This window comes from Danio rerio, chromosome 8, assembly GCF_049306965.1.
Source record: "Danio rerio strain Tuebingen ecotype United States chromosome 8, GRCz12tu, whole genome shotgun sequence".
NCBI classification, from domain to species: domain Eukaryota; kingdom Metazoa; phylum Chordata; class Actinopteri; order Cypriniformes; family Danionidae; genus Danio; species Danio rerio.
The window spans coordinates 8893470-8906998 of NC_133183.1; the positions used below are offsets into that span (position 1 = coordinate 8893470).

The 13529-nt window shown below is 35.5% G+C and overlaps 1 protein-coding gene across 1 annotated transcript in view; it reads left to right on the top strand.

Moving 5' to 3' along the window:
• Window positions 1-13529, top strand: part of pcsk1nl (proprotein convertase subtilisin/kexin type 1 inhibitor, like) — a 20176-nt gene continuing 6647 nt past the window's right edge. The window contains exons 1-2 of the mRNA NM_001166129.1: window positions 1-158; window positions 11929-12458. Coding sequence (NP_001159601.1) covers window positions 81-158; window positions 11929-12458 — 608 coding nt within the window. The 5' untranslated portion in view covers window positions 1-80. The remainder of the gene's footprint in view (window positions 159-11928; window positions 12459-13529) is intronic.

The window sequence follows — 13529 nt, forward strand, 5'->3', positions numbered from 1 at the left end:
TGTATCTGTGCATCTCTGCGCTGGTGTTTGGTGGCAGCGTTTCTCTTCACTGCAGGGGCAGCTTCATTCTCTCCTCCAGGATGTCGGGCCTTCTGAGCAGCTCTCTTCTGTTTTTCCTTTCCCTGACGCTGTTCCAGATCCACACACCAGAGGCAAAGGTAAACCAAACAGCACACCAGGCCTTCATCATGCGTGTATGCTGAGAATGACTCACTCTGATGGCTGCATGTTTTCCTCATTGTCTCTCTATGCAGTTAGACGTGTGCAACTGATATTATTAAATGTTGATTGGATTTAAAGGGTTTCCACATTTAATTTAAAATTTCTGTATGTATCCTTCCACATATACTGTATTTTAAAGATGTGAAAGCACGCAACGTCCTATTTGGCTGCTTTTTGCTTGGCTGCGTGTTAATTTCTACACAAGTAATATTTCACTGAGAGCAATGAGATCACTCGAGCCAGATGGCGTGAAATAGGGCGTACAAATCATCATCGCCTGGCAAAACCAGCGCACACATCAACAGGGCTTTACTGTGGATCCTCCTGATTAAATTCTGGAAATTTCTCAGAAACTCAAAGCGCATAAATGGATGCTCAGCTAAAAGCTCACATGAAAAGATCAAATTGAACATGACGTGCATCTTTCAATCACAGCTCCACGTTATTAAAGGATGGTAAACAGACTAGGGCTAAAAATCAAACATCTTGATTATTCTGTGATATACATTGCAATATGAATCAATCTCACCAGATGAGTTGAACATCTCTATTTGGAAATAATTTATAATTTTATATTTGGATGATTCTGTAAGACAGTGCATCTGCAAGAAATGTAATCAATAATCTACAATTTTAGATGAATTCAATAAAGAAAAAAAAGATACAAATAAAATAAACAGCTTTATTGTTTTCCATAGAGTCTTAACACTTTTTCAGGTATACAGTAACTGAATAATCAGATGTAAAATAATACTGCGTAGTCTTCGATGTATAAACATTATCAACAAAATTAATCATTATAAAAGTTAAACAGTGCAATTTCTTAGACCTGGATGCTTTTAAAATCCTCAAATAGTCACAGGCGTTAAAAATACTTGCAAAATGATCTATTATAATCCAGACTCAACATTGTAGATCCTGCGTTGTAACTACTGCGAATGCTCACATTGTGATATCGATGCTGAAATGACATATTGTGCAGCCCTAAAACAGACTCCTTATAACAGCCGATGTGACGTCGTGAGTGCTTCTTTCTTGGCTGATTAGAGCAGGACTGTTCTATGTGTTATTATAGAGTAAACATAGATCTACAGATTTAAATTCAACGCCAAATGTTGTCGTTATCTGCAAAATGCACAGGTCAAAAAAGAATTAATTTTATTTAAACCGTAAAAACAAGAATTAATTTTTTTTCAACAATTTTGAAGGGGTGATTTTAAACAAATAGCATTTAGTAATGTTCAACTTTGTTTGTTTAAAAGTTTGCAATATAAATATAAACCCATATAAATTGTTAGCAAACACTTACTTTAAAAATATTAAAGGGTCACGAAACACCAAAACACATTTTTTTGAGCTGTTGACAGTCGTATATATGTCACACACTCCTATAAACACTATTAGGACATATAAATTTCACTAAAATGTGAAAATTGGTTGTTTTTGCGTTATTTTGAGCAAATTCGTACTTTCGGTTTGAAACAAATTTTTGAAGCTGCGTCACGGCCATGAGCTCTCATGAGCGTGTATTCCAGCGTGCAGACTGGACGTCTGTAAAAGGGTGTCCCGTATTACATCTCTGAGTGTGTTGGATTCATTCATTCATGAGTAAAGCTTTGTTCAAACCAATCAGCGCGCTACATTATGTATGCGCTGCAACTTCATTAATATGCATGCTAGCTTTCTTAGACTGTACCAATTTTCACTTTTTAGTGAAATATAGGTGTCCTAATAGTGTTTATAGCAGTGTGTGACACATATACGACTGTCAACAGCTCAAAACAATGTGTTTTGGTGTTTCTTGACCCTTTAAGTAAATCCATTGTATTTTTGTCAATGTGGCACCAATATGAATAATCCAAGCCTATGAGATGTTTTTGGAAATGTTTTATAGTTTGTTGATATGCAGTTGCCTGTAGGCCTGTCAGGATAGGGAATTTTTCATTCATTCATTTTCTTGTCGGCTTAGTCCCTTTATTAATCCGGGGTCGCCACAGCGGAATGAACCGCCAACTTATCCAGCAAGTTTTTACGCAGCGGATGCCCTTCCAGCCGCAACCCATCTCTGGGAAACATTCACACACACATTCACACACACACACACTTCACAATTTAGCCTACCAAATTCACCTGTACCGCATGTCTTCGGACTGTGGGGGAAACCGGAGCACCCGGAGGGAAACCCACTCGAAAGCAGGGAGAACATGCAAACTCAACACAGAAACGCCAACTGAGCCGAGGTTCGAACCAGCTACCCAGCGACCTTCTTGCTGTGAGGCTACAGCACTACCTACTGCGCCACTGCCTCGATATTAGGGAATTTTTGTTGTGTGATATTTTGTCACAGAAATTGTTGCGATAAGCAATATTATTGTCAATTTATTTCCACTGATTATGTAATGATTATATAACAGCATATTAATGCAAACAGCCATAAACACTGTAAAATACTTCTCATTCTTAAGCTTATTTAAAGTCTACACTTAGATGTTAAAAAGATAAACGTCCTACGAGGTAAATGTTCAGTTATCAACTTTGACACTGGGAAGGGAGGATGTAAATGTCATTGTTAAATGGCTTTAATGTTATTTGTGAATCTGTGTATATATATATATATATATATATATATATATATATATATATATATATATATATATATATATATATATATATATATATATATATATATATATATATTGCAATTGCAAAAATGACTGAGGTCATCTCCAAGTATTGCATGGTAAGTCGATATATTGATTATTGTGACAGGCCGAGTTGCCAGGATTTACAACTGATCTCTTGTACTAGGAAAAAAAAGCTTTTTAAATCAAAATAGCTCATAAAGATAAAATATTGAAAGCTTAATAGTTTACTAGCAATTCTTAGACCAAATGTAAAAACAATAAATTTTAAAAATGTATAAATAAAACAAAGAAACAAGAAAATATTAGTAGTTTTTATACAGTTTTACAATTTGGCATAAAAAGTTTCCTAGTAATAGTTTCGAGCAATTTCTGATTATAAAAAGGTTTTTACACCAAAATTTCTTTCTTTGAGAAATGTATTAAACATTTTATTTCATTGATCCAAATGTACTAAAATGCATTTATCATTAAAAAGTTAAGCTGATAGTTCAGCTTTTGGATAGATGTGTATTAAAGTAATTTACTGAGTTTGTTTGCAATCACTACTGTCCATGCGCACTCACATTTTCAGGACCACGGACAGCAACTCTGTCTCTGAATCTGAGCCGTGTTTAGCTGCATGTAAACGCCATAGTGATTTTGGGAATTATGGGCCATATCTGAAGGACAACAGAGGATAAAATCAATAGCGGAGGAAGCACAATCTCATTAGCAGAGCAAACAGCCGCTCTTTCACTCCAAGCGGAGGAGGAAAGCTGCCATGGCAACAGCTTTCAGAGAGCACACTCAGTTTTCTCACTTACATCCATCCATCTTTCCAGCTATCTATACTGTCAAATTGTTTATCAGGTAACCTAAAGTGTGCTGCATCGTCTTCATGTATATTATGTTTTATTCCAGAAAAGATTTAATATGACTAAAAGTGTAACATACTGTAACAGTTTTTATGTAATGTGACTGGACGCTGATAAAGGAGTGCAGATCCAAATGCAGGCTTATTTAACAGAATGGTCAGGCAAGCAACGGTTAACACAGGGCAGATGTATAGGCAATCCAGAGTCGTGGTCATTAATCAGGCGGATGGTCAAAAGGCAAGAAGCAGCAGGAATAACAGTAAAATAAAGAAAACAAAGTGAGGGTCAAACCCGGCAAGGCAAGAAAAACGCATCGTAAAAGTTCACAATACAGTTTAACAGACTCAGCCCAGATGTGTGTGTGTGTGCGCTGTATTTAAAGTCCATGTAATCAGTCCATAACAATCCTCCGGCTGTGTGTGTGCTCATGTAATCAAAGTGAAACAGGAACCGATGTGTACAGTACAAAATGCATGATGGAATATGTAGTCCATCATGTAATGGCAAATATGTAGTATATATATTGGCAATATATGGCAATCTGCAGCCACTAGATCGCTGATAATCCTAACATTTTATCACTTAAAATAATTTTAATAAATTATTATTACTTAAAATAATTTTAATAATGTTATTTTAGTATTAATTATGGCAATGCGGTGGCGCAGTAGGTAGTGCTGTTGCCTCAAAGCTAGAGGGTCGCTGGTTCGAGCCACGGCTGAGTCAGATGGCATTTCTGTGTGGAATTTTCATGTTCTCTCCGTGTTGGTGTGGGTTTCCTCCGGGTGCTCCGGTTTCCACCATGATCCAAAGACATGCGCTATAGGTGAATTGGGTAGGCTAAATTGTCCATGGTGATTCAGTGTGTATGTTTCCCAGAGATGGGTTGTAGCTGGATGGGCATCCGCTGCATAAAACATGTACTGGATAAGTTGGCGGTTCATTCCGCTATGGCAACACCGGATTAATAAAGTGACTAAGCCATAAAGAATAAGAACAAATAAATGAATAGTAATAATTATCACATAAAAGTATTACAGTTTAAAGTAATGTTTTCATTTTAATATAAGTTTTTGTATTAAAATTTTAGTTTAATTTTGTTATATTTTAACTTTTTTATTTATGTATATGTTGTATTTTTATAATTATATTTTTTATTTTGAGATTTAAATAAACAGAAAAAAAGAAAACATACATTTCAAATTAATATTTTTAGCCATTTTATTTATATTTCCAATTAATAAAAATTAATGGATTATTATTCAAATTATGGCTGCATGATATTGGGGAAGAAAATAATAATCGTACACTGTGTTTTTTTTTTGTGATATACATTTTAATGTTTTTATTTTAATATTATATTTTGTAATTTTTGTGTGTTTTAGAACTTTTTATATTGATATGTTGTCTTTTTTATAATTTAATTTTTTATTTTGAGATTCAATTTTTAAATAAGAAAAAAGAAAACATGCATTACAAATTTATATTTTAGCTGTATTATTTATATTTCTAATTAATAAAAATAAAGAATTTAATATGTAAATTAAGGTTTCACAATACTGGAAAAATCTGACTTTGTAATATTTTATTTTTCTGCGATAAAGATTGCGATTAGGGAAGTAATGATTCACCTGACTTGCAAGGCAAGTTTATTTATATAGCACATTTTATACACAGTGGCAATTCAAAGTGCTTTACATAAACAAGAATAAAAGAAGAAAATAAAATAAAAATAATAACAAATAATAAAAATGAGTAAAAACATAAAAACAGGTCAAATGTGATATAAAAGAATGAAGAAGAAGAGAAAAACATAATAGTGCAATTAAGGCAAGGCAAGTGCAATCAAGGCAAGGCGATTAATTTAGACTGATTGGGAAAATTTTGTAGCAGTGAAACAAACAAATTGCAAGGATGAATAAAAGAGATAAAAATGAAATAAGCAGTGCTTTACAGATTTCTGAAGAGTCAAGCAGTAGACAGATATTTAGGTACAGTAGCTGAAAAATCAAATGTGATGTAAAATTACACTGTTTAGTCTTTATTGATGATCAACTATAATCCCAACTCAACAATGCAGATCTTGCAATGTGACTATTGTGAATGCACACACTGTGATATCGATGCTGAAATGATATGTGCATCCCAAATTCAAATAACTGATTATAAAAATTTATAATAATTTATGTAATAGTTTTAGTTCATGTTAATGCCACCAATATCAGCTTAAGGTTACACAAACTGTGGACTCAAATGTTTTACGGTCAAATTTACACTTGCTATGGATTTTTTAATGCAAAAGCAAGATTCATGAAGTCTTTTTGCATCATACCAATATCTTAAGAACAATCCCATTCATATAATAGAGAAATATACAAACATTTTGGTCACACAGCACAAACTTATACGCCATACATTTTGCTTGGAATCTGCAGCAGTAGCTTATGCTAGAAATCCTTCAACTGGTGCAGTAATGCAGTGTAGAACAGATGGTACAGAACCATGAGTTCGGCACCACTTGAACTTGTTTTATGAACAGCAAGATCTCAGCATCACCCACACACACACACACACACACATACCATGTAATTCTGGAGCAACACAAACGTCACAATGCGCCAGAGTGAGTCACCAAATCCACCCATACAGCGCTCGGAGGAATCCTGTTCATTTATTTTCATACGTCACTATCTGCCTCATACATTATTCATCAAATCATGACAGCCTGGCAAAAAAACAAAAGACCCAAAGCGTAAACTGAAGAACCGACTCAACAACTATTCATCATTCTGAAACAGAATATGATTTATAATAGCACCAAACTTGCACAAAGGGTAATTTTTAAACACTGCTGCTTATTATCAGCGCTCACTTTGCAATTAAAAATAAATCTGCTGCACACAGAAAGCAAAGACAAATGCCATGACTCAGCACTTCATTTATAAACTCAATCTTGAAGCTCTTTGTGGTGGCTAACATGAATTACAGAAACACATTTAAGGTTCTAGACAATAAATCAGTAAAAGCAGTCCTCCCAGCAGTAATGGTGAAGATAAATCATCAGTGCGTGACAGAACTAATATACCCAGGGGAGGAGCGGGTTACTCATACTGTCAGATTGTGCTTGCTTTGCACACTACAGTAATTTCATGTCTAGAAAAGCATCTTTCTTTGCAGCTCAATAGAGTGTGTGTATAATTAAGTGTCTGACCGACTGTGGGTGGAGAGGAGGTGTGAATACAGAGGAGAAAAAAAAACGTGCTTACTAATGCTTCCTCTGAATGAAATGTGGCGAATGCATGAATGATTAGTCTGTAAAGTGTCATCCTGGGGTGGGCGGTGTGCGTGTCTGTGCTTTCAGATGAAGATGCACTTCAAAGTATAGCATAAATGTTTTATTTATTCAAATGTGTCATAGATACTTTGTTATTCTGCTAATTGGAAATACACTTAGTGGCCACTTTATTAGGTACACCTGTACAACCGCTTGTTAATGCAAACTTCTAATCAGCCAATCACATGGCAGGAACTCAATGCATTTAGGCATGTAGACATGGTCAAGACGATCTGCTGCAGTTCAAAGCCAGCATCAGAATGGGGAAGAAAGGGGATTTAAGTGACTATGAACATGGCATGTTTGTTGGTATTTCAGAAACTGCTGATCTACTGGGATTTTCACGCACAACCATCTCTAGGGTTTACAGAGAATGATCCTTAAAAAAATAAAAATAAATAAATAAATAAATAAATAAATAAAAAGTGAATATCCAGTGAGCGGCAGTTCTGTGTGCGCAAATGCCTTGTTGATGCCAGAAGTCAGAGGAGAATGGCCAGACTTGCTTGAGCTAATAGAAAGGCAACTGTAACTCAAATAAGCACTCGTTACAACCAAGGTATGCAGAAGAGCATCTCTGAACGCACAACACGTCAATTCTTAAGGGCTACAGCAGCAGAAGACCACACCGGGTGCCACTTCTGTCAGCTAAGAACAGGAAACTGAGGCTACAATTCACACAGGCTCACCAAAATTAGAAAATAGAAGATTGGATAAATGTTGCCTGGTTTGATGAGTCTTAATTTCTGCTGCGACATTCGGATGGTCGGATCAGAATTTGGCATCAACAACATGAAAGCATGAATTCATTCTGCCTTGTATCAACGGTTGTATCAGGCTGCTGGTGGTGGTGGTGTAATGATGTGGTCCAACCCAGTAAGGTGTACCTAAAAAACTGGCCGGTGAGTGTACATTAAAGGCAGAATATGAAGAAGATTTTTTCATTAAATATCCTAAAACTACTAGAACAGCGTCAAATTACTGACTTATTTTATATAACGTTACTTATGTTAGAAAACAAGAGAAATGTGCATTGTCGGTTTATAAAATTAGCTTACTTAATGTTAGCAGAAAAGCTTATTTCATTACTTTATTTATATTCCAAATCTCTAACTTAGTTGTTGGGGGCGGGGGAGGCGGTTGGTTGGGGGGTTGATAAGAAGAGCATTTTATTGTTGGCTTGTCAGTTTGTTTTGTTTGCTCCATTGTTCAGGAACTAGGCTACGTTTTTAACCGCGGTAAAGTTACATTTTGCCTATGTTTTATGAAGGTTTACTCACCTGAAGTTCTGTTTCCTACAGTAAGACTGTAAAATGTTAAGCTGAAATTAACGTTATCAAAATGTCTTTAAATCGATAACAGCCTTTATACGGTTCATTCCATGTCATTTTACAAACATAAAGTTACTGCAAGCTTAAAACACAATCACATTACCTGTCAGCTGATCAAATAGTGCAGCATCATAATCATTTGTGTTTTTTCTTTTTATTAATAAACTTTTATTAAGAAGAATTGTACAATATGAATCAGGGAGTAATCTGTAGAAGATTAGAATACAAGAATATACAATTACAAAGTGATAAGAACAATAAGTAAAAAAGAAAAAAGTAATAGAAAAAAGAACAAAATGAAGAAAGGGGAAGTACAAAATTAAGTTAAATAAAGAAATACAGAAAGCATTAATTAATAAGATACTGGAAGCATGATATTTTCATAACTTTCTATTAATTTGCAGAATTCTTTGTTGTGAGATAGACGTAAAGCTTTAAGTAAGGAATTAATTTCAATTAAAAAATGGGCAAATGAGGGAGAGGATTTAAGAAATTTTTGTTTGTGGATAAAGAATTTTGCATATAATATGAAAAAGTTCTATATATTCTTTATATATTCTTCGTTTTTACTCTTGGGAATCATTCATGGTTTCCTCTACATTTATTTATTCATGACGGGGCGCCACGCCAAAATTCATCCTGTCACGGCTACATTACAGCTTCTCATAAAACATTATATTTTTTAATAGCAGGTAAACACTGTCATTTATACATGTACTTTAGTACAATTCAGTAAAAAGTCGATAACATAATCTTTAATAACTCTTAAATCAACGTAATTTACAAGTTTACGGGTACAGACACGTCATTTAATCAACGAAACACATCTAGCAGCGCATAAACATCATAAACATTCATACATGTATGGAGAGCCCCATTCTACATAAGTTACCATTTGCTTACCAATGCGCTGACTTCATTGCCCCTCGGTCGTTGTAAACTAATCCATGCCTTTTATTTTCGTTCGTTTTAAGGTTTGTTTTCACTTGTTGTCCCAATCTCTAAATCAACTCAGCGTCTGCGATCAGTGTTGGCAACTATTTCCAATGAAAAGTAGCTAAATGTTGCCAGATGTCATCACGAACTAATTTGCATATCAGTGACGTCGTCACGTATTTAGATTTGTATGAAGATTTTTTTTATTTTTAAATATAACACTGATAATGACACGTTACATTCTTTTAAACAAGCTTGTGTACTTTTTTAACTTATGATATTAACACATTTGTGAAAGTGACAACAATTATAGCACTATTGGAATTTATTGCTAAATATCAGTTCAGTTTGTTCATCCATTAGAATATTGGAGTGAGATAATAGATCACCAAGAACCACATTGTGGAGTAATTGTAATTGCATATGAGATTTCAAGTGTATTTAAACCATTTGTTTATAAAAATGTGTAACTTTTGTAGTTTTATTAATGATTGATTGTAGTTATTTTTATACAATGAAGACTGTGCAGTGTTCTTTATTTACATTTGATTAACTCATGTCTGATCCTGAATACAATTAGATTTTCCAGAAAACTGTAAAACGCTAGCCTATTTTGCTTTACACACATTATCTGAGTATCATTCCAATCCCAATGAATTCGTTCCAAATTGAGCTTTTTAAGTCATCTACTGAAATCATAATAATATCACAATTTGTGGATTAAAATAATAGCCCCCCCCCCCCCCCCCCCCCCCCCCCACCACCACCACAACCACCACCCCAATTTTACTTTTTTTTTCTTTTAAAATATTTCCTAAATGATGTTTATCAGAGCAAGGAAATTTTCACAGTATGTCTGATAATATTTTTTCTTCTGGAGAAAGTCTTATTTGTTTTATTTCGGATAGAATAAAAGCAGTTTTTATTTTTTTTAAAACCATTTTAAGGACATCATGGCAAAGATAAAATAAATCACTTATTAGAAATGAATCATTAAAACTATTATGTTTAGAAATGTGTTGAAAAAATCTGCTCTACGTTAAACAGAAATTGAGGGGAAAAAATAAACAGGGGGTCTAATAATTCAGGGGGGATAATAAATCTGACTACAACTATAACCAATCCATACTTAAAACATTACAACTATGTGAACACCTGTTCATTGTACATATTACTGTCAATTTTACATTGTCCTGTTTTTTTTGGGAGTATGTTATTGTATTTTGCACTATCGTTGTATTTGCACTATTTGTATTTTGCACTGTCTGGAGCCATAACCTAAGCTTTTCACTCATCATAGCACACGTGCTGCTGATGATGTTACAATAAAAGTGATTTGATTTGATTTGAGCAATATCACAGATTTGAGTAGCAGTGCAATGTGGCTGTATATCGGCACTGGTGGGAGTTGTACGACAATATACAGCCACATCGCATTGCTACAAATATGATACTGCATTTATTCCACAGTTTGACGGCATAATCGTGTATGGAAAAAAGAAAATTAAACATCTATTTTCATCTGCAGCTGCAGCTAACATCAGAACAGCAAGAACCATTGCTGTTACTTTACGAACATCACTTTAGAGCTAGTATTTGAATGATTCTCTAGTGTAATGTCTAAAGTTATGACAAAACAGGTGATTTATGCTCACACTTTAAGATTGTAAGGCTCAATGCCATCATTATACAGAGATTTCCCAGTATTTCTCTGTTGCAATCAGGAGATCACAATACTTAACCCGGAAAAAGCCAAAGCAGCACAAACGCTACCAGATTACTGTTGTGTTTGCAATAAGGAAAAAGGCTAAACACATTTGGGCATTTCTTCTTTCTTTCGGTTTCCTGAACTAGTCTGCAGTAACGAAACAGGAGACTCATTAGAAATAGATGGCTATCTCCGGTTTTAATACTTTAAGATGAGGTCCATCTCACACTCAACACACTACAATTACTATAGTATAAATACAGTACAACATACAAAAGAGAGATCGAGTTGGAAAGTTACCAGTTTTATATTGATTTGATCAGCTGTAGTTGAAAATTATGCTGGGTTTTCCCTCTCCTGTAAGGCCCATTTATGCGGTCTCTATCGCCATCTTGTGGATAGACATGGTCAACTATTTTTGTTCTGCTTAATGACAGGCTAATGGCTGCCGAAGTGCTGTCTCTCAGAATTATAAATGTTTTAAAATAGGCACTATTCTTATAAATAAGCTGCATAGTTGCAATCTAAACAACTACATTCTCGACTAAAAAAACTCAAAAGTACATTATGTTGTCCAACAGCAGCAAAATTTGTCAAACTGTAGAGTGTCCTCTGCTTGTCGCTGCATGTGGATGGAGTAATACACAAGGGTGAAGGGTGAAAAGGCTGGGCGAGTGCTGTTACTGCCAGAATATTGCACAACTATCAGCCAATCAGATTCAACAACCAGACAGAACTGTTGTATAAATAAATATATATTTTGTAGAAAAATGAAACATCGTAATGTCCGTTTTTTTCCCCAATATCACGCAGCCCTAACCTTAACCTTAATAAGATGTGTCTACAAAGCTGAAATGACTCACACCATTCATCTGTGTGGTTTCTCTGTATCCCTCAGCCTCTTTCCGCCATGCGTGGAGGCGTTCGCAGTTATGACGTTCCAGTTCGTCTCCGCAGAGAACTTCGCGATTCAGTGCCCTATGAGGCCCAGATGATCTCCTACCCCTCCGCTGACTTCAAGAGCCGCAGCAATGACTACTACCCATCAGAAGTCCTAAGAGCTCAGGGTTTGGGACAGGCCCTCCAGCGGCTGGTGGAAAGTGATCAGAGGCGGGAACAGGAGGCTGCATATTTGGCTTCAATGCTGCGACTCCTCAACGAGGCACAGGGCACCGGACAGGGCAGAGCAGGGGACCAGGAGGAAGAAGGGGGGGATTTTCAGGGTCCATATCCTCCTGATTATGATGAGACTGAGCAGGCTGTGAGCATGGCCAAACCACAGGCTTCATGGCAGGGTCTTCTAGATCCTCAGCTCACTCAGGCTCTGCTCAACCGCTACAAGCAGGAGAGACTTGTGCAGGCCGGACTCGCACCCGCAGCTAACAGGATTCCAGAGAGAGAGCAGGACAAAGACCAGGAGATGCTCAGGTAACACATACAAACTAGCGTATACAGTTGAAGTCAGAATTATTAGCCCCTGTTACGTGTTTTATGATGTTAAAGTGGGATGCTGTAACATTTAAGTGAGACAGGTGTAATGTGTGCGACAGATCAATAATGAGGCAAGGTTCAGTTACTCTTATTTAAAGCTTTTTACTCATTAATTGAATTGAAACGTAATAAATGGGAGGGGGAAAAAGAAATAAACATTTATAATTATTATCTTTAAACAAAAACAACGAGTGTAAGCCAAATCAAAGAAATTAACAAAACAAAACAATCCTTAAATCTAATGTCTAAACTAGGCATCAAAAAGAAACAAATAAAAACAGAGATCTTCAGTGTGTACGACACCCGAACTAAACTAATTAAACTACAAAACTCAAAAATACACAGGTGGCAAAACACTCAAATTAATCTAACAAAACATCAATCTAAACTAAAAAAAAACAAACCGAATAAGTCCGTCAAAGCTTAGTTTAGAATCACACAACCATCCTCATACTATGTTACTTAAAGCCAACGAAGTTCAACAAGCAAACTCGAATTATCACAGTAACTGAGATAAATCACAAAATAGACGAAGCATTTGCACAAACAAATTGCGTGGAGCACAAAGGGTACGCCGAGGCAGGGCGCACACCACACACTGGTCTGACAGGGCTTTAAATCCTTGCGGCTCGTCCTGGGATTGGTGGAACCGGAGAGCGTCATAATGATGATGGACAGAATAATAAACCAATAAGAAACCTTCTTTGTTAAATATTTTCCAAATGATGTTTAACAGAGCAAGGAAATTTTCACAGTGTGTCTGATAATATTTTTTCTTCTGGAAAAAGGCTCACTTGTTTTATTTTGGCTAGAATAAAAGCGTTTTTTAATTTTTTAAACACCATTTTAGGGATGAAATTATGAGCCCCTTAAAGCTATATTTTTTGCGATAGTCTACAGTACAAACCACTGTTATATAACTAATTAGCCTAGTTATCCTAGTTAGCCTAAAATCTTCTCTCGGTTAAACAGAAATTAGGGGGAAAATAAATAAGCGGTCTAATGACT